The following is a 25878-nucleotide window of genomic DNA, read 5'->3' as shown; positions in this document are numbered from 1 at the left end:
TACCTGCTCAGTGACCCACAGCCTTGAGCCAAATCAGAGCTGGCAGGTGTTCCAGCTCTCCTTCCCTCTCCTGTGCCTGCTGATTAAATTCCTCTGCATGGTTTATACAGCCACAGTGGAGAGAATTCTGCTCTCACCCAGGGTTTTTCACATTGCTGTAATTTTAATGCCATATTCCTGCATTGCAGAGGCTCCTGATTTAATGCAGCTTATAAACTGGGCCATTATTAATGGAAGATGGGACATGGAGATTTTGCAAAAGCCATGTTGTGTAATAAAATACTCTTTCTGTTTGTTCTTCTATACAACCTCATTTCCCTAAATAAATATTTATGCCTCCAACACACAATGGGATATGGCTATACAGTAGCCTTATAAATTTAAAAGCCTCCAACACTGCATTTTGTATTTGGTTACAGCAAATTGCAGTGAAACAATATATTCAACCTATATATGAGTATGGAAGGGAGAGAGTGGAAAGTGTCTAGAGATCTTAAATACAAATATAACTACTTAGGACGGCATTTCTTATGGTTTAATCTTGGGTTTGGGATGAAATCAGAACCAGGGGCTGGAACGCTGGTCCTTGGCTTTCTGGGTTTCAGCTGCCTGCCTGGGAAAGGGATGGAAGTACAGCCTGCCCTGCTGGGATACACAGCCGTGGTCCCTGCAGGACTCTGGCTCCCCATGGAATGGACCCCAACTCCTCCCGTCCTTACTCGATATCTTTGGGATTCGGATCTGTTCGCTGCTGCTGCCGTCGCCGCCGTCGCTGACGGGCCGGATCTCGATGATATAATCCTCGTCCAGGGGCAGGGACAGCTCCACGGAGGTTTTGTTGGTTTCTATCACAGATGTGCTGCTCTGCCTGTTCCACCTGTACAACACCTGCAGGGAAGGGAGAGACAACAGGGGGCAGAGGGCAGAGCCTGAGCACATCCAGAGTCGCCGCTGCTCTTTTCCTGCCCCCGACGCTCAGACACGGTCTGGTCACAGAGGGGACATGTGAGATTTGCTGGGGACCCAGCAAGGTGACACCTGTACCTTCACCAAGCTAAAATAAACCCCTCTATAAGTAAACACTTATTTACACAAGTCAGAAACTTATTACATTTCTTCAGGAAACCGAGTTGGAACATTTCATGCAGTGCCACCAACAGCTTCCCAGAATAAATGACTTTTGCGAATGACCTTCTGAGATCTGGGAGTTCTATTAATTTACATCATAAATTGCGACATAAAATATAAGATTTCTAGGAAAAACCAAGAAAAACAGGCAATGTTTTGCTATGAGTCAGGAAGAAACCCATCTGGCTCTCCTGTCCTAACAGGGAGTTGAAAGAGGACGTTGTAGGAACCCACTAGATGCAGTTTGCTTTTTTGGGGTGACAAGTTTCTCTCTCCCTCTTTCAAAGGACTTCTTAATTTGCATTTCAAACCTAAAATATGTAGTGAAAAGTTGGTCCAGATTGCCAAGGTTCATCTGAGGTTTGGACTAAAAGCCCTGAGGAGTTACTTCTTTTTGATAAGCCCATGCAGTGCAGCAAAGATACTTAAAAGTTAGTGCAGAAATTCAGGAGAGCTGGCACAGGCTCCTCAAGCTGATGCCGCTGGCATTCCAGACTGGGAACAAAACACAAAGCATGGCCAGGTCCTTCACTGTCTCAGGCTCTGGTGGGAAATGTTTGCACAACTCAACCCCCAAGGCAACGTCTGGAAATCAAACACTGACATCTTCTCTGGGCCAAATGAAGCCCTTGTGTAAGGTGATGGAGCTGAACTCTTCCCAAGATTTCTCTCTAGTTCAATTACATCCTATTAAAACTGCTACTAATGAGGATTCTCCTCCTTCTCCTTTTGGCTTTGCTTTCTGAAGGAAATGGGAGCTATTAAAAGAGCATTTTATTTATCTGCAATTAAGGAGCAAACTACAGCCTGTGGAAGGCTTTCACCAGTGGCAGGAGAGTGGTTCTGGAGGTGGAAGCTCCAGAGGGAGGAGCAGGTGAAGGTCCATGGGCTGAGACCCCCTCACAGGGGCGAGGGGAGCAGTGGGAAAAATGCGCTCATGTTACATAGGCATGGCCTCTGTTTTTGGGGGAGTGCCCCAGTTTTTAACCTGGAAAACCACGAAAAACATCTTGTCTGGTCTCACTATAAACCCCAGCTTGACACTGGGCTTGTGGAAATACTCACTTTGTAGCCTCTCACTTCTGACTCGTTGTCCAGTGCTTTGACCTGGTCCCAGTTCAGGATGATCTTGGAGTCGGATGAATTCCACATGATGTTCCCGGGGGGCTGACTCGGTGCTACACCAAAATACACAGGGCATGCTATCACTAAGGAGCACAGTTTCCCAGTTGGATCCCTCCCAGCACCAATGAGGCTTCCACCAGCAGAGCTGAGCCTGCCTGGAGTCCTTCCCTCTGGAAAGCCAATGAGCTCTTTCACTGATCTGTGTCCTCCAGGTCACGGGAGATGTGACACGACACAGTGCTCTCAATGAAAAAAGGATTCAGCCAGTTGTTCAACATGCCTGAGCCCAGAAGAAAAAAGCCCTCTTGAACGATGAGATAAATATTTAATTTGCCTGCACAGCTGTGATTTGGGTTTTGCATGCTCTGCTTACTTAACACCGGGGAGAGGAGCCTTCCAAAACAAAATTGAGTGAAAAGGCCGAGCCTGGGAAGGCTCATGCACAAAAACCTGGCAAAGAGAAGTCTGACAGCTCTGGCAGGCTCGAGAGGGTTCGAAAATGAGAGAGGGGAGCCCTGACAGAGCCCCCCAGGCCAGAGCCCCCCGCCCTCCCAACACTCACGTGGCTTTTTGGTGGTGACGTTGACGGGGGCGCTGGAGGGGCCGGTGCCAGCCGTGTTGTAGGCCCTGACTGCCAGGTGGTACAGGGCATTGCCCCTCAGGTTGCTGACCCTGGTAGAGGTTTGGTTGCCAACCGTCCGAATCCTTTTGGCGTTTTCTTCCTTCTCGTCGTGTCGCCAGCACCTGACCTGGGAACAGAGCAGGGACGTGCCCACCTCCAGCACTGACTGTGCCCATGGGACAGATCCTGCATCCTGCCCCATCCCTCCCTGTTCCCTGCTAGGAACCATCCTGGCTGCAGCGCTCCCTCCCCAGAACTCGGGCACTGCCTGGCCATGGGACACCTTCACACGGGTCCCCCCTGCAAGCTCTGCTCTCCACTTCCAGCCAGATCACACACGGACAGATGTGTCATTTCTAACCATGTGAGAGAATCCTCTGCTCACTGAGGAGGCAAAGGGAAGCACAACCACCCCAGGAACACGCCGGCCCCAGGGCAGGAGGAGCAGCACCCAGGATATGTCTCCACATCTCCTCAAGGCTTATGACTGAAAGGATCCTGCACTCTTGTCTCCATACCTCATATCCCTGTATCCTTCCTTTGTGCTGGTTCTCCCAAGGGGGAGCCCACGAAACTTCAACGTCTGAGGCGGAAAGACTTCTGGCCAAAACAGTGGTCGGGGCTCTCGTTGGCTCTGTGTAGTTAAAAATAAAAAGGAAGACTTTTCAATTTTATGTTCAATTAGTCCTGAATGTCAAGGGATTTATTTTCTTCATTGCACAGGGAGCAAACAAATGTGCACATTTCAAACCCAGGGCCTGCCAGGCTGTGCTGGGCAGCACTGGCTCCTCCACCTAAGAAATAATATGTCATTGCTAAACTCAGCCCAGGATACCATGTACTGCAATTAGGACAAGTGGGAACATTTTCTAATCAGTGGCCATTAATTCATGCTAAATCTCAGCGGAATTCTTTCCAGATTACATATTACTTTTCCATTAATATCAAAAGATTTCATTACGATTAATGTTATTTTAATGACTACGAAAAGAATCCATCACGGCTCGCCATTTATTAGAAACCAGAGCAGGGGCTCAGGTATCAAAGGATATGCCAAGGTGGAAACTAAACCCTTCCAGACCCAGGGGAGGGGGGGAGGAGGGCGGGGAGGGCTCCTGGCTCTACCTTCCTCTGCGGAGTAGACAACGGTGACGGGGCTGAAGGACCCTTCGCCCTTGTTGTTGTACACCCCGACCTTGACCTCGTAGGGCGAGAAGGGCGGCAGGGTCTCGTTCCTGAACACGTATCTGGAGGCATCCGGGGAGGCCACGACCGTCTGCATCCAGCTGACGGTGCCGAAGGGCCGGAACGCCACCACGTAGCCAAAGCCACCCCCGTTCTGCAGCTCCTCGGGCACCGTCTGTGGGCAGGAGAAACACAGCAATGGCTGCAGGGAACCCTTCAGCAATGGCACACATTTATCTGCCCCTCTGCACACTGGGTGTTGCCTCTCAGTGCTGAAAAAGCTGCTGTTCTGAAGAGAGCACTGGAGATGGGAGGCGGACGGAGTCCTGAATTATCCCATCCTGCCTTTCTGCTCCTTCTCAGAGGAATGCAGCACCTCCAGAAGACACTTCTCCTAAGACCTAATTCACCTTCCTCTACTGACTAGATGGAGCCTCCATTATTGATCTAATTTCAGGCACTGCCATGACTAAGAGTCTGAGGTTTGATGGGGTGAACCAAGGACACGGTTCCTGCTTTCCCACGTGCAGCTGCTCTCGTGCCTTTGGAATCGCATGTGAAGGCCTGGAGAATATCCTGGACACACTGACACTCCCTACTCTCAGGCTGTCAGCCCCTTAAAAAGCTGCATTAAACCAAAAGTATTCAAATAATCCCTAATTATGGGCCTTTCTCCCACACACGTGGTGCTAAAGCCACTGCAGGGGTTAGTGCTGCTCAGTCCTCCTTCCTCTGTGTTGTGAGGCCACACCAGCCCACAAAGGAAAGGCCTCTGGACATTTAAACCAGTGAAACGACTGTTCTATCAAAACACAAATTATATTTCGTGCAAATTACTACTCAAACCAATGTCTGCTGTTCTTGCCATGTGTGTTTTTGAAACATATTGCAGCATCTTTAGGAGACACGGCGTAGCTAATTAGTCCAACAGAGGAGGAAATTTAGCACATTGAGCCGTGTGGCGAGGACAAAAACCCATTTATAGGTTTTTAATAACCTTAAAAATATCTCTGGCGATTCATTCTGCCAGCTTGGTCAGAAATAGTGCTAAATGGAAGTGTTAGCATGGCTGGTGAAGTTCATTATTAGGAAAAATATGCCAGCTGCATCGCATCACAACAGGGAAATATGAGCAGACAAATGACTAAAGTTCTAACCCCGTGTGCCTCACGGAATATTAAACATTTTTCATCTCTGGATCTCCTCGTGCTGGCTGCCATGAGCAGCACTGAGAGCCAGCATGCCTTGTGCTGGCTCTTAACTGTTTGCTGCCTGACATCCCATACAGGATGAGGGATGGAGCTTGAACCAGCCAGACTGGTCAGGATGCCCCTGTTTTATCCCTCAGGTGTTTCTGCCCATCCGTGTTTTGCCGTAGGGATGTGTTGGGGCTCAGGGGGAGCTGAGTTGGTGTCCCTGTGTCCCCTGCCCAGCACTTCCCTGCTGGCTGCCCTGCACAGGGGCCTGGGGAGGGAAGTCCTCTGGCTCCATTTTAGTAGCTGTGCTGTTTTTATCACACAATCTGGTTTGGTTTTTTTTTTTTTTTTACTGCAAACCATTTGAAATCTCCAGGAGCTTCCCTGGGCTCTGGGCTGAGACTCACCTCCCAGGTAATGACCAGCTCGGACTTGCTCCCTCCACCTCCACTGACATTAGCTGGGGTCACTTCAGGAACTGCAAACAAATAGAGGCAGAGGAGAAATGTGGCAACTTTGAAACCATAATAATAACAGCACACTGAGGTGGAACAGACCTGTGCAGTGACAGGACTCTGTTGCCCTTCCCCTGCTGGTACCAGGAATGCCATTAAAGTGACTAATTTGCCATGGCAAACAGCACATTAAAAGTATGTCAATAATAGTATATTAAAAGTATGTCAATTAACTTGTGTACTCAGTCTCTAATTGTTTAGTTTAAACATTTATCTTCCATAAAGAGGGGCTTTTATTTATTTTCCTATTTCGTATTTGATTCCATTAGGGGCTAAAAAAGAACAGAGCAGCCACCTGCCAAGGGTTGCCCAAAACTGAGGTGTCTCTTGGCACTGGTGAGCATTTATTCCACAAGATTTAAGTCTGTTGCCCACTGCTACTTACGAGCTTCTTCAGTTCTTCTCTTCTCTGAGGGTCTGCTGGGTTCCCCGATCCCGATCAGGTTGGCAGCCACCACTCGGAATTCGTACTCCACCCAAGGGTTCAGCCCCACCACTGTGGCTGTGAACGTCCTGCCATCGATGACCTCTGGAACTGGAGACAGCCGTGGGTCAGGAATGCAAGGAAAGCCACTAAAATGTTCAAAGCTCTGAGAAAAAGGCACAGAGAAATCTGATTTCCTTAAAAGTGAGCGTTTAATGTAAATACAGAGCGAATAAGGACTGATAAAACTTTTGTCATCTCTCTAACTGCAAAGATGTCCAAGAGGTAGCATTAGACCATCGTGTTTTTAGCCCAGAAATTCCTGCTATTAATGAGTTTCTCCTAAGTTGCCACTGTTCGAAAACAAAGTGTCAAGACAACAGGTTTAAAGCGTTTTTATTTTTCTCTTTTTAAAACACACTGTTCCCTCTACTTAATGGTTACTGGAACAAAATTAACCTCTGACGGAATGAGCAATTACACCATGGGATTTTTCCCTCTATCAGGGAAATAATTCCACTTTAAGATAGGCCAGATGACACGGGCTGTCCCTGAGGGATGTCTTTATAGACCACAATTACTGTTGTATATCTCCAGCGCGGCAACAAAGGAGAGGAATTCATTCTGTTTTCCCTTAAACATTCATGAGAAAAATGGATGAGTAATAGCACTGACTGGACCCTAAATCTTTGGGTTGCCAAACCTGAAACTAGTTAATAAGAGCAGTGCTCTGCAGCCAGGGAAATTGCTTCTCACATCAGGGAGCAGAGCGGGTCCACGCGTGCATCCCGACGGATGTGTTTTCCAGCAGCGGAGCTCCGAGGGGCCCGGGGATGGATTTACCTGTGCTCACTGCCTGCCAGCCCACAGAGAAGGGGGTCCTTGCTTGCACCACGTACATGGTGATGGGGCTGTGGTTGTCAGCCCCCGGCCTCCAGGACAGCTGGGCCGTGGTGTCCGTCACCTCGTCGATCGTCACGGCCTCGGGGGGGCCGGGGGGACCTGTGGGAGCATCGCAGGAGAGGGGTGGGTGAGCTGGTTGAGGGGGTTCAAGGGGTCATCTTCCCTTACTCAGGACAGAGAAGTCCCTGCAGAGGAGTCTGTGCAGGCCCAGCTCTCATTGCCTGGATGAGACTGGGAGGCACTGGGGAGACACACCAGCACTGTGGCCAGGGAGACACCAGTATGTTCTGCTTCACTGCTGGGTTCTTCTTAACCAGTAAAGGCAGCAGGACACACCAGTCAGGGAGAGACCTCTCTCCTCTCTCACATGGTTGTTGCTCCTGGGAGTGGTACCTGAGGTGCAGCCTCTTCCCATCCCAGAGAATCCCCGAATGGTTTGGGTTGGAAGGGACATTAAGGATCATTTCATTCCACCCCCTGCCATGGGCAGGGACACCTTCCACTAGCCCAGGTTGCTCCAAGCCCTGTCCAACCTGGCCTTGGACACTTCCAGGGATGGGGCAGCCACAGCTTCTCTGGGCAACCTGTGCCAGGGCCTCCCCACCCTCCCAGGGAAGAATTGCTTCCCAATATCCCATCTAACCCTTCCTTCTGTCATTTTGAAACCATTCCCCCTCATCCTGTCACTCCAGGCCCTTGTCCAAAGTCCCTCTCCAGCTCTCTTGGAGCCCCTTTAGGTACTGGACCAAGGTACCCTTTAGGTACTCAAGCAAACTCTCCTCTTGCAACTCACTCTGTGGACTAAAAGCATTCTCATACGATATTCAGAGAGCTGGACATGGTTAAATATCTAAAATACCCTGAAATCTTCCAATATCCTGCCTTTAAAATGAAAGTTCAGCAGGTCTAGCCAGATTTAATTTCTGAGAAATTAAAACTTTAAATTGTTTTTGCTGGGGGGAGCAGCCACGTAACACAGGCTCAGAGAGTAGTTGGTTCTTCTGCTGCTACACCAGAGAAATGGAATTTTACTGTATTCTTCATAAATTGCTCCTACTGATTGGCAGAGGTTGAAACAAGCTGCATTCACTTCATGGCTGAGAATAACTATGATTTCTGTATCATTGTTTCATATTCCCTGAGATAAATAATTCTTTTTTTTTCCCAGTATCTAATTTTTTTAACCTAGTATCTCTTATTATTTTGACACAATTCCAATATTTTAATATTTTAAAATTATTCTGAAGGTTCTATTGATGCACCAGCCATTCACCTCCTGCTCCTGGGTCTCACAGCCCAGGGATATTTCCCTGTTTCTCTACAGCTCAACTCTCGGTGCAGCTGTGGGATCACTGGCCTGGATGAAGACATCCTGTTGATCACAGAATCCCAGAATGGTTTGGGTTGGAAGGCAGATTAAAGTTCATCTCATCCCACCCCTCTTCCATGGGCAGGGACACCTTCCACTAGCCCAGGTTGCTCCAAGCCCCGTCCAACCTGGCCTTGGACACTCCCAGGGATGGGGCAGCCACAGCTTCTCTGGGCAACCTGTTTCTGTGTTTTACCACCTTCAATATTTTTAACAAGTGACAAGATCAGTATTTTATCATCACCAAGGGTCGTTTTCTTGTGAGAATTTAATGTTCCTCCTGTTTGTTTACAGAGGCAGCACTAAGGAAATTACCCAACCCAGGTGCCCGGAGCAGCCTCTGTTGAAATGTTTGAGCTAAACAACAAAAAAATTCATCTGAAATCGTGCTGCAGAAAAAAACCTGAAAGTCGGTGAAAGAGGGAATTTCTTACTATTTTTTTCAAGCTCTCCTCCTTTCACTGAGTTGCCTGAGAACTCCCATGGAGAACATGGGAGAGGAAAAGAGCAAAAGGCCTCAAGTTGTTCCAGGAGATGTATAGATTGGATATTCAGGAAAATTTCTTCATGGAAAGGGTAGTCAAGCATTGGAACAAGTTGTCCAGGGCAGGGGTGGAGTCACCACCATACCTGGAGGGATTTAAAAGCCATGTGGATGTGGTACTTGGGGACATGGGTTAGTGGTGGCCTTGCCAGCTCTGGGGGAATGGTTGGACTGATATTCTTAGAGGACTTTTCCAACCTAAAGGATTCTATGAATTTCCTGGGGTCTGTGAGAATCAAGGGACAGAGGAGCAAAAAAGTTTTCTTTCCCCGAAGTCAACAAGCAAAAAAATATATATAATATTTATTGCAAGGATGCAGACTCAGGGTAACTAATTACAGCTCTGTTAAAGTCATACTGACACATCACCTGTGCATGGTAATGAATGGATCTTGAAATATCAATGAAGTTCCTAAATCACGTTTATCCCAGAAAAGGAATAACATTACTTGGCAGAAGTGCAGTGAATAACCTGGATGCTGCTTCTGCTGCACAGTTCATCAAACAAACGAGCTCAGTTGGTGCAGGTTTGGCATTTAGGACACAAACACGGCCTGTTTATGTGAGCTGTGTCTGCTGGATGAGGGTGTGTATCTGAAACACGTTACAGGCACTGTTTGAAAACGTGGCGTGAACCCCAGAGGTTTTTTTCTCAAATTAATTACAAGATGCCGGGGAGAAAAAAAAAAAAAGAAATTCTACAACAACAACAACACCAACAACAGTAACAAAATTCAAATACCTCTTACAATCAGGTCTGCAGCAGCCGAGAGCTTGTCCACACTTGTTTGCACCATGCAGACGTATTTCCCCGCGTGCTTCAGCTGGATGCTCCTGATCATCAAATCACCAGCTGAATCCTGCTGATAAAGTAGGGAAAAGTGGTTACAATTACTTTTTAATGAGCGCTAAACATCATTATCACATGAAGGACACTGTGACTAATGGATTTACTTTGCTCTGGCTGATGAAAACATTAGTAATGCAAGCTTGGCCTATTAAAGGGATGTGTCTGCCTTGAAGGGGAGAGCGGGAGTGTTTCTGAAGTTCTGGCTCCTCCCCGGGGCAGGGGAGCAGGGCTGGGGTCTGGGAAACACTTTCCCTTAGTAACTGGTTGTAGACTGGTTGTAGTCTAAAACTGCCTTGTAAGGGGCAGAGGAGGGGCAGGGACTGAGCTCTGCTCTGGGAGGACCAGGGACAGCAGCCAGGGAACGGCTGGAGCTGTGTCAGGGCAGGGTCAGGTTGGATCTCAGGGAAAGGTTCTTCCCCCAGAGGCTGGTTGGGCACTGCCCAGGCTCCCCAGGGCAGTGGGCACAGCCCCAAGGCTGCCAGAGCTCCAGGAGGGTTTGGATGATCCTCTGAGGCACAGGATGAGACTCTTGGGGATGGTCCTCTACAGGGTCAGGAGTTGGACTCAATGATCCTTGTGCTTCCCTTCCCACTCAGCATATCCTGGGATTCTGTGATCATTAAAACAACGTGACAAAGCTGATGTGGGGCAGGTTCACACCTCCCTGGATATCCCATTTACACCCTCCCTGGTGTTCAGATGCCCAAGTTGTGTCTCCCTTCCTTCCACAAGTGAAACCCAGCCCGAATTCTAAGTCATCTGCCATAATTTCCTGGCTTTGTCTGGCAGCCAGAATCCTGATTGCCCCGTGTTTTTGTGCTAAAGATCATGAGAACAGCGCTCTCCCAGGAAATCTTGCATCACCTAACAGCAGTAATTTGTTTTCCAAACGCCAAGTGCATGTCTGATTAACTATTGAATAGAACTAATTAGGTTTCTCTGTGTATCAGAAGCTGAAAACACTCTCTAAATTTTTCTCCAGACACAAAGCATTGGGTCCATTGGAAATCTCAGGGTAACCTTGTGATTGTGGCTTTTTGACTGAGAGATATTAATCAAGTTTGTAATTTTAGCTTTGCAGGCCAAGCAGGTGCAGTCACCCCAAAAAGCCATGGCTGCTGATGTGCACCCTGGGCATCAATCTGTAAGGGCATCTTTTAAGGCTTGGAAATTGTGTTTCCTTTTCCTTTCAGCATTAAATTGCACCCCTGAAAAATGTAAATATGGACTGTCACTCTGCCTGAGACTCAGCAGAGTCCACAGCTCTGCTGAGCCTCCTTTAGAGACACAGGAAAAACCCTTGATGAAAATTTTGCATTTTTTCCCTCATTTTTAGAGCTCTTTTCACCCAATAAAAGTGAAAAAAAAAATCATGAGGAAGGATAAGTTAGAACTTAAACAACCCAAGCCCTGCCTAAACAGGGTAAATTAGAAGAACTCTGAACTGCAAAGGAAAATGTTATGGTTACAAAGCAAAGCTTTCAGACATGCTCTGTAAAATCACTGCTTTTCTTACTAAAAATTATTTGGGAGTTATTTTGAGTCATAAAACTGGCATGAGAAGCTGGGGCAGGTCTGACAGATGTGCCACCTCCTTGTGTGAAGCCCCCCTCTAACAGATGGCAGCCTGAGGTATCTCTTTGAGCACTGGCCTTCTGCAATCCCCAAAATTTATGCCTCGACATCTTCAGGAAATCTAAAACTACCAGAAAAGTAGTTTTATTTTAACTTAACAACCTGCCCTTCAAAAGTGAACTTTTCAACCTTCAAATAAACAATTCTCTGGGCACTGCAGAAGTTTACACTGTCAGTGGGTACTGACTGGGTTTCCCAGAAACAAAAAAAAAAATCAACCAAACAACCCAAAGATACCAAGGTGGCATTGCCAGGAAACCTGCACAGATAAGACTGAGAAGAAATGTCACCTCCAGGGGTGGGGGATGTTTGCAATCCTCTGCAGGTTATTTTGTGTAGAGGAAAAATAGTTATTCTAAGCATGTGATCACAAGAGGAGGACACAGACAGAGACAGATAAACATGGCAACAAACCCTGCCTGAGCATTTTTGAGGATATTGTCTGATTTCCTGCTATTTTCTCTATAAATACAAAGTTCTACAATGGTTACAGTTTACATTTATTTTACTGTTTCAGACAGATAAAATCTATTATGGATTTCTTCCTTGAAGGAGGAGGCAGTTTTTTGCAATGAGAAAACATATTTCAGGTCTCCTGACATCCCTCCCACTGTTCATTTGAGCAGATCTGTCATGCCACGAAGGAAACCATAACAACTCTGCACCAGCTCTAATGAACCAATAAACTGGCAATATTCATCTCAGCCTGTGAACAGAAGACAACACAGAAACATGGAATCATTTAGGGTGGAAAAGCCCTTTAGGATCATTGAGTCCAATCATTAATCCAGCACTGCCAGGGCCACCACTAAACCATCCACATGGTTTTTAAATCCCTCCAGGACTGACTTAGCCAAGTCCATTCCTTCTCTTAGCAGCCCTTTTCTATTGTTACCTGCTTTTAGTACAGTGAGGGGATTGCTTTAGAGTTAATACTTACCCCTCCCACTCTTTCAAAGTGATCCCCATCCTTCTCAAAGTCTATCAGGTGCCCATTGAATGACCAGGTGAACATGATATCCAGGGAGTGGTCATGAGAGACCTGGCAGGGCAGGACGATGCTCTCCCCAACCGTGACATCCATGCTGAAAGGTGACACCATGACCCGGGTTGGATCTACAAACAACAAAGAAAGGGGGGAAAAAGAGCATTAATCTGGTTCTCCTGAGGAACATGTAGAGCTGAGAGAGATCCTAAGCAGTCTCCCACAACTGCAGTGATCACTTAGGAAGGTCCTCAATGCAACAAGTGAACTGTCCCATCTTTGCTTTTATCCTCCAACACCTTTCTCCAGTTGTTGGATTGAAACACTGTTAATAAACCCTCCAAAATCCTCTTCCAGCCACCATCCTGATGAAGAAGGAGAAAAGAAAGGGCTGGGAAAGAGTGCAGCAGATCTGAAAGGCTTGGTTAAAATTTTTGAGAAAGCTCAGAAGTCAGAGATTGTCTTCTTTGAATCTTCTTACTTCAAGGAGATGTTTCACAGTCACACATTGTTCACCACGGTTATAAAAAACTATTCTGTCGTTCCTGTAATAAATGTTGCCTCAAGAAAACCTTCTCAGTGTAAAATCTCCAAAACTAGAATGAAAAAGGGGATATTAAGAACATGGGTGATATCTGCTCACACCTGGAAAGGGAAAGAATTGGCTGAGGTTACTGTTGTACCTCATTTTTATTGCAAACTCAGTGATGGTGTAGAACACTGGCCACAGTATCTGTGGTTTGACATTTCAAAGCCAGGCTGTTTTCTTTGTGCCAGGAGAGTCCCCAGAAAGAATAAATATAAATAATGAGAGATACCAACCAAACCTTTGACACCACGGACACCAAACCCCTGCCCCAACAAGCCAAGTGCTGTGGTGATGTCAGAGAGGGGTTTTGGGGTGGGATGTGGCTCTGGGGGTGGTGACTCCAGATGTCACTGCCCTGTTGGACTAGAACTGAGGAATTATTTTAGGGAGATGAAGCAGAAAAAAGGGCACTGCCCTAAACATGACACTTCCAAAGGGAAGCCCCCAAACCTCCAGGGATCTGTGATGCAGCAAGTTCTGCCTGTTAAATACAGTCAGCAGCTCCACCTCAGCTTCCAGACTGATCCCTTGTTCCCAGCTGGAGTTCACACAGATCCTTTACCACTGGTTTAATGGTCTATTTTTCACTTGAGTCCTGCAGCAGGAGCAAAATGGTGGCACAGAAGGATGAGCCATGACACATTATGCAGACTCCAGCTCCTCGTCTGTGCCCGTGAATTCCCTCTGCCTCCAAAGCTGACATTCCTCTTTCATTTCTGTTGACAAAAACGCAGTAATTTTTTTCTACAGGGCCTCAGAGGAAATGAAAAGGAGACAAAATATTGCTTAACAATGAGACCAAAAGTCTGAAAATCATATAGAGATAGATATTTTTGCTTATTCCAAAAATCTATTCTGCACAACTGTCACGCTAAAATAATACCAGCATTATTCAATCTCTGGGATATGACACCAAAATCTTAACTACTTCTTCCAGAGACTATTGCCCAACTGCTTAAGCCTCTGCTAAAATAATAAAGATACAGCAACAAAGATATGGACTGGACAGAACTACTCCCTGAAATCCAGGGGATGTGAAGCTGTTCCTGGATTTTTGAAGACCTTATCAAAAGTGTACAGGAGGTGGTGAAAAAGATTTAATCTCTGTCTGTATGGATTTCAGATCAAGTCCTCGGGGACTTGGCTGTGTTATCTTGGAGAAATTTAATTTATCTATATTTTGGTTGTTCTAACTCTTAACACAAGCACAGTAGGTATTATGAGGCTTAACTAATTAATACAATTAAATGATTAATACATTTAAAAATTCTTAGGCATGAGCAATATAAGTGCACATGACTAAAACAATGCTTATTATTGCTTAGATTTATGGCATTAGTTTTGTATAACTGATGTATCAGGATTTTCCAGTCACTTGGTGTTGCTACAACTGAAATTCAGGAAGACCTGGAGCATCTCAAGCTCAGGATGCTACAGGAATAACCACACCAGCAGTGGGGCTCAGGCATGGAATCACTCACTGAAATTCCTCTCAGCATCAGAAGTTCATCTATTTTATAAACATGTAAAGAATGAAGAATATAAATATATGGAATAGAATATATAATATAATTGTATAGGATTGTAGAATACAGAATATATTTTCAAATGGAATTCTGGTATATATTCTGTATTGTGGAATTCTATACAATTCTAGAATATACTTATATTCTAGAATATGGTTAGAATATTTATTTAGAATTATAGAGTTATAACAGAATTCTAGAATTTATATTCTATATAGACATAAAGAATATAAAGAAATGGGTGTTTGCTAAAGGCCAGAGCAGCTCAGCAGAGCTCCTGCAGATGTAAGAACTCAGTGCCTGGCTCCTCCAAAAATCAGCCCACAGGTTTCATGGAATCATGAAATTATTTAGGTTGGAAAACCTTCTAAGATCATCAAGTCCAACCATTCCCCCAGCACTGCCAAGGCCACCACTAACCCACGTCCCCAAATGACACATCAGATGCTCTGAATCCCTCCAGGGATGGGGATTCCACCACTGTCCAGGGTTGGGGACTCCACCCCTGCCCTGGGCAGCTGTGCCAGGGCTGGACAACCCTTCCACTACAGAATTTTTCCTAATATCCAACCTAAACCTCTCCTGGTGCACCTGGAGCCCCTTCCTGCACATCCCTGGGAGGGTGAGGAGCCAGGCAGGGCTCGGGGCCATGCTGGGCTGTGTGTGACTGTCTGTAGGTGTCACTGAAGGCTCAGGGAAGCAGCAAAGCTCCCTCTCAGCCTTCCTTTCACGCCTGCATTTTCAGGAGGACGCTTTTTGTGTGACAGGAACAGCACTTTGCAGTTTTCCATGGTTTTTCCTGCTCTCCAGCCCCTCTGGCAGCGCAGGGGGCTCATCCTGCGGGGTGTCACTGTGGGGTCTGAGCTGCATCAACGCTCACGGGGCTGGTCCTCAGCTGGAGCAAATCCTCATGGCCACACCAGGACAGCTCTGGATGCCCAGCCATCCCCCAGCCTCCCCAGGGGGGTGCACTGAGGTCATCTGAGCTTGTCTTACCTATTTCTGTCCTGCCTTACATCCCGATTTTCCCGCGTTACCTCCCTTGGCTTTATTGCTGCAGCACGTTGCAGAGCACTTGGTGTATTCCTGACTGATTAAGTGCGTTTGCTTCACACTACAGGAGATTTTAACAAAGTTTTCTTCCTTGCCTAGAAGAAAGGGAGGTGAGCAGCACTTCCCATCCGTGGGAAGGCTGGAATTGCTTCCCTCCTGTCCCTGCAAACAGCAGCCTGGCAGTGCCATTAGTGCCGCCTGCGTCTCCCGTCTCCTCTCGGGATGCAGGGATGCATTTCCCAGCTGCGAACCCAGAGGCTGCAGGCACTGCAGGCTGAGGGGCACCATTATCCAATCTGCTAAGGAACCATCCCACAGGGATGTGCTATTGACTGGGTGTCCCTCAGGAGGGATCCCTTGTTTGGGGTAAGCGGCTCTGCCTCGCTGCCCCTGCCACACAGGGCTGGGCTGTGTCACATCGACCTGCTCAAAGTGACACAGCGGGACATGACCTGCAGGGGCACAACAGGAGTGACAGAAAACACAGCAGAGGCTGACACTCACACATAATGCTTTTTTTTCCCTTAAAAATATAGGTCAGTTCAGAGCGTGCAAAGAGCTTTTGAACGATCGCAGAATCCCAGGATATGCGGAGTGGGAAGGGACCCACAAGGATCATTGAGTCCAACTCCTGGCCCTGTAGAGGACCATCCCCATGAGTCACACCCTGTGCCCCAGAGCATCATCCAAACCCTCCTGGAGCTCTGGCAGCCTTGGGGCTGTGCCCACTGCCCTGGGGAGCCTGGGCAGTGCCCAACCAGCCTCTGGGGGAAGAACCTTTCCCTGAGATCCAACCTGACCCTGCCCTGGCACAGCTCCAGGTCCTGTCACTGGGCACCAGAGATGCAAGAGGAGCAGGGAAAGCAAGAAGCCACGTCACAGATATTGTGCCCATCATCAGCAAGATTTCCACTGCCCAGAGGGTTTTTTTCAGACCTGCCTCTGTTAAGTGGTTCCTTGGATCCCATTCCCAAACGTGCCCCTCTCCAACCCAGCTCAGCTCCACAGGGCATGGATCCAGTGATGGCAATAACCACAGTGCTCTGCAGTGAAGGATATCAAAGTCCTCAGTAAACAACGAGATGTGCTTTGCCAGCTCTGGCTGCTGAAGGAATACAGAGCATTTCACTATAATAAAAGGCTGAGCTGTGACATGCTCGGGAGATCCAGCTCCTCTTGTTGGCCTCAAATCACTGGAATTGAACATTCAGAGACAGATTTAAAAAAAGAGATAATGTAGCATTTCCAAAGCTGGTTGCTGAACCCTGGGCAGCTAATAGCTAAATGCTTATTTAGAGATCTAGCCTGGTACAGAGGGGGTCAGAGGAGAAGGAAGACAAGGGAATACTCTGGTTTCGACATATTTAGCCAGCATAAAAAAACCTGAAGAAATCAGAACTCTTCCTCCCCCAAATTAATGCTTCCTTCAGACTGTTCTACTTCTAAGGGAAATTTTCTGAGATCTTGCAAAGACTTTGGAATGGCCTACCCAGAGAGGTGGTGGATTCACCATCCCTGGAGGTTTTTAAAAAGAGATTGGATGTGGCCCTTAGTGCCATGATATAGTAATTGGAGTTGGATCAGGGGTTGGACTTGATGATCTTGGAGGTCTCTTCCAACCCTACCTATTCTATGATTCTATGATTCTATGACTTATTCCTTCCTCTCCTCTTCCAGCCTTGCCTTCACCTCAGTCAAGTTTGTGCTTTCATGCTGCTAATGGGAATTTTGTAAAAAGATCCTATAGAACCAGGGATTCATTAAGGTTGGAAAAGACCTCCAAGATCATCAAGTCTCCACCCTCTGACCTATACTGAGGTCTGGGGTCCCTCTCCCCTTTACTTTTTTGCCTAAGTAGGAAAAGTCTGTTGTAAATACTCATGGCTTTGGTTATGGACAGAAAAAAAACAGTCTGGAGCTTTAAATGGAATAAAAAAACCCCAGCAGTGTTTGCTGATGGGTATTTTCTTCAAGCACACAAGAAATATTCATATCCCACCTATCATCCTCGGAGTTAAACAGCTGAGCAGCTTGGATGTGTCCTGGCCAGAGTGGCTCCTCCAGGATGGGGAGGGAGGATGTTTATTCCAGGCTGGACAAGGGGAGCCCAGAGAGGCAGAGCCATTCCAGCCCCCCGGGCTCTGACTCTGCAGCAGGATCCGTGCTCGGAGCACGCCAGGGCATCTGCTGGGTGGGTAATGAGAGCCAGGGTGGCTGACAAGGTAATTCCAGGTTCAAGCATCAGTGCTCAAGTGCAGGAGTTTATGTTCAATTACCAGATGCTTCAAACAAGGCACTGAGACAAAGGCAGGCGATGCCAAGCACAGGCTGCAGCCAATTCCAGGGAAAACGGTGCTGCTTTTTCCTGGGGCTCTACTTCCATCACTCTGCTGATATTCCTTACGTGGATCTGGGCAGATAAGCAGCAGTTTCCAGTTTGATTCACTATCTAATTACCTAATTCTCTTAAATTAGTCTGAAAGATACAGACACATTTTTTCCTGATCTGCATAAGCCATTTCCTGTACAAAGGGTTGGGAAGTAAACCTTTATCTTGGATAAATTGCAAGGCTCAATCACTGCTCTCACTGTACCAAAAACCAGGGGTAATTGTGCAAATTTGCACTCATGAAGGTTTACCTTACATGTATCAAAGATAAATCTTGTTCCCTGTACAAGCTTTGAAACTGTGTTTTTCCTGTAGATTAACTCAAACATCTGGGACTCACTTTTCCTCCCTCCCCTTTTTTTTTTTGGAATACCAGCATGTTTACCATTTCCATTTTGCCTTTTATCAGCAGGAGTTAATAAATGCATTGCAGATCAATGTCCTCTATTTGCAATGACATTTTACATTATTGTATTGATTCCAAGGCAAATCGTGTCCAGAGATAATAAAAATCAATCTTGGAGGTAGAGTCATCTGGTTTCTATGAGCAACCAAAGAATCCAAGTCCATGACATTAAAACACTCAAATGTGCTCTAATGTTTCTTTCTCTGTTTGTGAATGAAACATTTAGCCAAGACCATAAAGTCAAAAGCATCTGAGACTTGACTAGTGAAGCTTCTGGGAGCTCTGAGCTCCATCAGACACTGTGAGATCTGCAGAAAAGAGGGAAATACATCCCTGAACTAAAGAGATTAAAAAGCAATGAATAATATAATAATAATAATAATAATAATAATAATAATAATAATAATAATATGAGAGCAGAGCAAACTACAGCTATCTTAGCAGATTGACTACCTTATGGGGCACAGTTGAGATCAAAAAGAAAGGGGGAAAAGGGAAGTATTTACAATATTTGGACTTGAAAGTATCACAGATGTGAACTGTGACGAGTCACATAAAGAATTTCAGGAACAGGGACATGGCTTTTATGCCAGTCTCTGTCCTCTTTTCCATTTAATCAGTTGTTACACATGTACCAGACAAGTAACTGATTTATAAGCACAGTTCTTACCAGGAAATTCCCCAGCACTTACAGTACCCTCTGCTGTGTAGGATGGTGCTTCAGCCTAATAAAATATAATCCTATTAAAAGGACACTATCAGTTTAGAAAAGGGACTTTAGGCCTGGGACTAAAGTCACTTAGCTCTGATTTTAGCAGTGTGTGTGATTAGTGCTCCAGATCTTTCCATGTAATCAGGCAGCACTGAAGGCAGTGAGACATGGCCTGGTATTTAACAGGGATTAAGGAAAGGAGGGATGGAAATCTGACCTCTCCAGGAAGAGCAGAGACTTCAATTCAGCAACACACACAGTTGAGCTGGGCATTTAGGACATGCTAAAATTGCTTTCCTGAAGGAGGACCTTTATCTCGCAGTTTACTTGGCCTAAATCTTGCTCTGTCAGAACCACTACAATTATTTTTAGCTGGGTGCCTGAGCCCCTTTCTCTGAGGAAGCCTCTGCTTTCTGTCAGGGTGGGAAAGGTTGTTTAAGAGCTGAGTTTGGATGTTATTCCCTGGCACTGCACTCCTAAGTGTCCCATCCCTCCAGCTGCTGCAGGTTCCCTTTTTCAACAAGTTTCCTTCTCAGCTTCATTCAGAGCTGAACTGCAGTCGAGGTACAAGTTATTAACATTATTTCTTACACTGATATTGAAAAACAAGCTGCCCATGGACTGAAAACTGTCTAAATTTGATGTAAGAACCTCCCTCCCAGGAGTTAATGCCTCCCATTGCCCAGGCAGGGAGCGGGCACTCAATCAGGGGACTGCATCTCTGCACACTCAAATCTGCATTCTCGGCGTGGCTGAATAATAAATGAAGGTTAATTTAAATCTGAAAACACATTAAGACTGGAATTGCATGGAAGGATACTGGGGAGGGATGTGCCATTAGGGCAAATTCAAAGACAAAATATATGAAAATATATCCACTCCACCCAGAGTGCAGAGAGTGTTACTTACATGACGAGAGGGCACAACAGTCCACTTTAACCTCCATTTTCCCCAGTGCAATGCAATCTGATCAAATCAAGCTCTCTCCGTGCAATTGTCACAAAGAAAATCATGTGTAATGGGGTCTGGAAATGACAATCCAATCTGTCACTCACAGAAATTTGTGCTTGCTCTTTCCAGCAGCACCCAACAGCTCCTGATTACACCACGAACCCCAAACTTCCCTTCTCCGGTTCTCGGCCTTTCAGGCTGAAATAAAAAGTCACTGCAGAGGTGCCTGGGATGAAATGGCTCTGTTTGACAAACGATCCCACGCTTGTGACACGTTTTACAGATAACCCGGAGGATTCACGGCGTCACCTTTTGTGGGCTATTGATTGCAACCAGCTGATATCTGTCTTTTCAAGTATGGAATAATCTACTGTCATTGCAGAAATGATGGCTGTCTCCCTGAGAAGGTTAATCAGATACAGGAGGAATCATATCCAATCTGTGATAAATTGCAAGTCACTCAGGGATCAATCACTGTGCTCTCCCTTGGCCCACAAGCCACGGGGCGTTGTGCCAACGTAACGCTGCCCGTGGACACGGTGCCCAACAACATCCTGCCCCCTGGAAGAGTTCACCCTGCTGAGATGGTTCATTTATGGTGCTTTTTCATGCATTGAACAGCAATGACCACAAATCAAAAGATTTCAGAGAGCATCGGAGAAGCGACAACCTGAAATCCAGGCACTCAAACTGCAAAATTAAAAATGTGACTTAAAAATGTGACTGGTATGTTTTTAAGGTACAAATACGTATTTTAGGTCTTTCCTGCATAAATTGTATGTCTGTTTTCCACACCCTCCCTATCAGGACCAAGATGTCAGGATTAGCTGACGTGCAAGAAGAAATCCCAAATTAAGAGTCACCAAGAGCAGATGCCTCTTGAGCTGCCAAACTCATGGAACAGCCTGAAAATCCCTAGCTGGACTTTCCACCTTCCCAGTGAATGATCCATAGCTTAACCATCCTTAATATCACGTGGATCAAGGCTTGCATGTGTCATCAATGCCTTGGGATAAGGGAGACCTGGGGTACAGGTCATTTATCAAGCAGCACAGGACACATTTGCATCTGGAAAGGGAAATGGAGGGGAGCACCTACTGATAGCTCTGAAAACACGACAAGTTTTTACTTTGTTTACTTTTTATTTTGTTTTACTATTACATTACAGCTTGTGGAAAATATATGTTATCAAGAAATACCTGTAAATTTAAGTCAAATGAAGGAAGCCCAACAGCACATAAATACAAACCCAGCTGCAAACCTCAGGATTTTACAACTATCCAAAGGACTGAGTCAGGCAACAGGGAGACATGGAAAGCAAGAGGGAGGGGGTGATTTTAGCACTTTTTATCAGTATTCCCAGAGGAATTGTACCCAGGGTGCCCACGGCTCCTGCTGCCAGAGCACAGCAGGGGAGCCAGCCCCTTAAACTCTAGTCTGAACATTCAGACTTTGAATCACAACCAAATGTGAACCATTAAGCTAAACAGAACTCCCATGAAAAGACAATTAGATAAGCAAAAGAGGAGGAAGAGCGCAGAGCAAAGAGGAAGGTTGCTCCAGCATCGGCACAGAATAATTGGGAATAAAACAAATTCTCCTCCTCACTTTCTGTCTGACCTTGAGCAAGTCATTAAAAGTCTCTGCTGCCTTATTTGCCCAGTCTATAAAATGGATCAGACCTTCATTATAAACTGTTTTGTCTTCCTATACCGCTGTGCACAGCAGATATTTTTATTTAAGATTAACTTTTTCTCGAATCCCCGTTGGGACTCCCACACCACCGCGGGCACGTCTGACGCCCAAACACCTATTACCGAACAAATCAAGTGGCAGCAAGACCAGAACCAGCAAAACAAACACTGAAACAAAACTTCCTGGGCTGCAAAGGTCTAATTTGTTTCCTGGGGAAGGTGAGCTGGTCTCTTATGCCCTGTGCTCCCTTGCGAGGAAGTGACTCGTTCCAATTAATTAGTGACACAGAGGAGACAAACCCTCCTTCCAAGGGATGTGTCACTGCTTTGCTGTCTGGCTGAGCCCTGGTTATGATGTTATGGAAGGGGCAGGATGGAGGCAGGATCACAGCTGAATCGAAAATAATAACTTGCAAGACCATCCCCTCATTATAACTTGCTCAAAATCCACAGCTCCTACTCTGCTGAATAAATCTTCGACTCAGAGCATCATTAAGAAGTGTCCCTGACATTTCTCCTGTTCCATGGCATTTTACCTCAAATTAGACACAGTTTTTTCTCATGCAAATAATTTCAAACCCAGAATCAAGGTCCAGCTTGCAAAGACACACAGAGAGCAGTGGAGGAGCAGTGTGGCAGCTCTATCTCTCTCTCAGCTGAGTTCAGTGTTGTCTGAGCTTGGCCCTGAGCACACAGCTTTGCCAGGGCTCAGCCATGCTCTGCAACATTCCTCCCAGACACTTCCAGTCCTGGCTCTGATGTTCATTGTCAACTGCATCACACAGTTTAGTTACCAGGACTAAACAGTCTTTACAGAGATTTCATACTGTAAACTTAAAAACACAAAAGGAACTAAAATTTTCACTGCTGGCTTCCTAAAGACACAGATATATTCACAATGAGGCTGGAAGAAAACAGAACTAAAACCTACAAATTGCATCACTAGCTCTTTGTGATCCACTTAAAAACTTCAAACACAATGGAAGCAAAAGTCATATTCCAAGTGTGTGTGTGTGATAGACACAGACAGAGGAAACCAACCCAAGCCATGGCAAGTCAATTCAGAGACAAAATTCCTTGTATTTCAAAGTCAATCTGCTTTTGAGCCATGAATATCTGTATTCCTGTCATATTCCCAAACTACTGGCTGGAGTACAGTGATACAGGACACCTAGAACTGAACCTATTCCAGTTACGTTCTCTCTGCCATCATGATTCTGGGATAAGGACAAGAGACTGTAGTTTCATATTAACTTTGTTGGGATTGCTCATAATCTTGCTTAAATTGCTTTAAAAGAAAGGAATATCAGGCCTAATATTGCAACCCCACCTCACCATCGTTCAGCAGTGCTGTAGATACTCCCTGATGTGTGAAGTCCATCCCTCCCAGTCTGGATTCCTGTGCCACCTGGCCATTGTTATCTGCTCAGCACCTCTGAGGAACCTGTTTGTAACCCAGACAGGCTCAGGGAGGGAAAGCCCCAACAGCTGAAACCCTCAGAATTTTGGCTCCACTAAGCTGCTTCCAAAAATGCTCCTGAGAAAGCACAGCAAAGGTCTGGTATTTCCCCAAGTACTGTCCCAGATTCTTGTCTTCAACACTCTCACACACAAAGTGTGCTCTCCAAACACTTCCTCTGTGTCTTTGATGTTACAAACACAGCCCTCAGGCCAGTCTGTTCCCAGTCACTGCTTTCAAGGATATAAAGTTCACTTTCCCTCTCTACTCTCCCACACTGTTTCCCTCACCTTTACCTGAGACAGGGATCAGCAGCCACATCCCCAGTGCAATCACGTTTAGATCCTCGTTATCCCTATCCCAGTCAGGCTGAATTTGGCACGGAGAGAAGTGGCTCCAGGGAGACCTTCTCCCACCTTCCACACCAGCCCCACGAGCTACAATGACCTCAGTTTTCTCTGTTGTATTTTTTCCCTTAGAGCATGGCCCTAATTTACCCAATATTTACGGAATTCCCACAAAACTCGTGTCCGGAAGTTCATCCCACTGCATGCTTTGAGAAAGGACAAGCTGTGAAGGTGAAGACCAAACCCACATCATCAGTAGACTTAACTCCTGATGTCAGCAGACTCACAGTGCAGGATCTTCTTCAGCAAAGACACGGGATTACATTCCATCTAATGTTAAGCACAACTTAAAATGTTAAGTGCAACTGCCATGTTTCATTTTCTAGGAACCAAAAGCTCAAGGAGAAAGATCTTCCACTGCCTGAAATTTGTGTAACTCTACTCAGACACACAAAGCTGCAGGAACTGGGATGTGACCCCTCATTTCCGAGCCCAGGTGGGTTCATTTATCCCAAATGGAATGTGTGTGGAACCAGCAGCATCATCAACTGCCAGAGCTGGGCATGGGAGAGGTACAGAATCAGAATATCCTGAGCTGGAAGGGACTCACAAGGATTGAGTCCAACTCCTGGCCCTGCACACTTGGTTACTTATATTTTATATACAATCACATGCATAAACACACTCACTTATAATCAAATGCACTACATTTACTTTGATTTAAATCTGTGGTTCAGTTTTAACTATGTTGGGTTTTACATTTGCATTCAAAACCTGAAAAATACTTTAACCTTTCTGAAATGGATCACGCCAAAATAAATTGCAGCAAGTTGATGAAAAGTGTTAATTAACCCGCTTTCGTCTCATTAAGAGCCTGTGTTTAACCTACAGGTCGACTCCTCTTCCAGCTGATGTATGGATCTGATCTCCAATGATGAGCTACACAACCCAATCTTTTATTGGTGATGGAGAACTCCTGCACCTTTTCATTTTTTGGGGGGAGAGGTCAAGAAAATTCCTAAACCAAAAGCTCTGAACTTTTTAAAGGAATTATTCCAACCTTTTATTTTTCGTGGCAGAAGGGATTGCAATAAGGCTTCACCCTGCAATACACTGTGGGTTTAAGATAAAAATACAGAACAAAAATAGGATTTTTCTTCCCCTCTACAGGTTACACAGATAAAATCTAAATTTATCTGAAAAATATATATTTTTTCCACATTATGTGCTGAATAAGATACATCTACAAGCATCACCTACTTGCTCTAGTATTGACTTCATTATTCACCTGTGCAATTATTGGTTTTAAGCCCCTTAATGTGTCTGCAGGTTGGCTGAGGGTTGGAGGGACACACAGGAGAAAGGAGAAGGTGGTGGGAGGGAAGTGGGGGGAGGAATCTGCTGCTTTTTCCACGATCCAGAGCAAATCTTTCACTCCCACTGGCACTCCCTCCATCAGAACCAGACAAAGTACCTGCAGGAGCTGCTCCGTAGGAGTCAATATATTTGTATTTCTGCTTTTAAAAATATCACTCCAATAACGCCAGGGATTAGTCCAAAATTGGCAAGACAGAAAGGCAGGAGATCTATGCTTTTTAATATCAAGCTCTTCACCAAGATGACTTTTATCATGTTAATGGCTAAATCACACTGATTGTAAAAGAGCCAAAATGAGGCAATTAGTAAGAGCTGTGACAGGCTCAGAAAAGGAAAGGCACAGGGTTTGCAGTGTGTGAGCCAGATGGATATCTTCAATATATTTCTTATTGTCTGCTTGTGGTAATATGTTCAATTAAACTAAATCAGTACTACAGAAGAACCTTTGAATTGCCTGAAAAAAAAATTAATTGTCTGCTGCAAATTTAATGAAGCTGAACGCTCGTGTTATGTTTACAAGTTTTATTTGTTATGATCAGTAAGTGTTTACATGAAAAAAAAAAAACCCAAACCCTAACTGACTTCATTCAGCCCTAAGAGCGAAACGTCGCGATTTGATTTTATTATTGGTGGTTTATTTCATTTACACAACTCTTTGCCATTTACTGGGTTTGTCTTTAGCAGCTGACCTAATTTTTTTTCCTCTGCCCAATAAGGAACCAGCAGCTCTTGCTGTGCTGTTGGTTCACAGTCGCTGGGAGTTAAATTGTGAGTTAAGCTGGGAGTTAAGATGGGAGTTAAGCTGGGAATTAAGTTGTGAGTTAAGTTGTGAGTTAAGTTGTGAGTTAGTTGTGAGTTAAGTTGTGAGTTAAGTTGTGAGTTAAGTTGTGAGTT

The 25878-nt window shown here is 45.6% G+C and overlaps 1 protein-coding gene across 1 annotated transcript in view; it reads right to left on the bottom strand.

Moving 5' to 3' along the window:
* Nucleotides 1-558: 558 nt before the first annotated feature.
* CNTN4 (contactin 4) overlaps nt 559-25878 on the bottom strand; it is a 185757-nt gene continuing 160437 nt past the window's right edge. The window contains exons 13-22 of the mRNA XM_027700805.1: nt 12437-12612; nt 9754-9874; nt 7039-7197; nt 6157-6306; nt 5664-5734; nt 4001-4235; nt 3394-3509; nt 2816-3002; nt 2194-2306; nt 559-888 (exon numbers count right to left, since the gene is read on the bottom strand). Of these exons, the coding sequence (XP_027556606.1) occupies nt 559-888; nt 2194-2306; nt 2816-3002; nt 3394-3509; nt 4001-4235; nt 5664-5734; nt 6157-6306; nt 7039-7197; nt 9754-9874; nt 12437-12612 (1658 nt within the window). The remainder of the gene's footprint in view (nt 889-2193; nt 2307-2815; nt 3003-3393; nt 3510-4000; nt 4236-5663; nt 5735-6156; nt 6307-7038; nt 7198-9753; nt 9875-12436; nt 12613-25878) is intronic.

The sequence above is a fragment of the Neopelma chrysocephalum genome, unplaced genomic scaffold (assembly GCF_003984885.1).
Source record: "Neopelma chrysocephalum unplaced genomic scaffold, ASM398488v2 Primary Assembly neopelma1_147, whole genome shotgun sequence".
In the NCBI taxonomy this organism is placed as follows: domain Eukaryota; kingdom Metazoa; phylum Chordata; class Aves; order Passeriformes; family Pipridae; genus Neopelma; species Neopelma chrysocephalum.
This window is presented reverse-complemented; position numbering and strand designations above follow the sequence as displayed.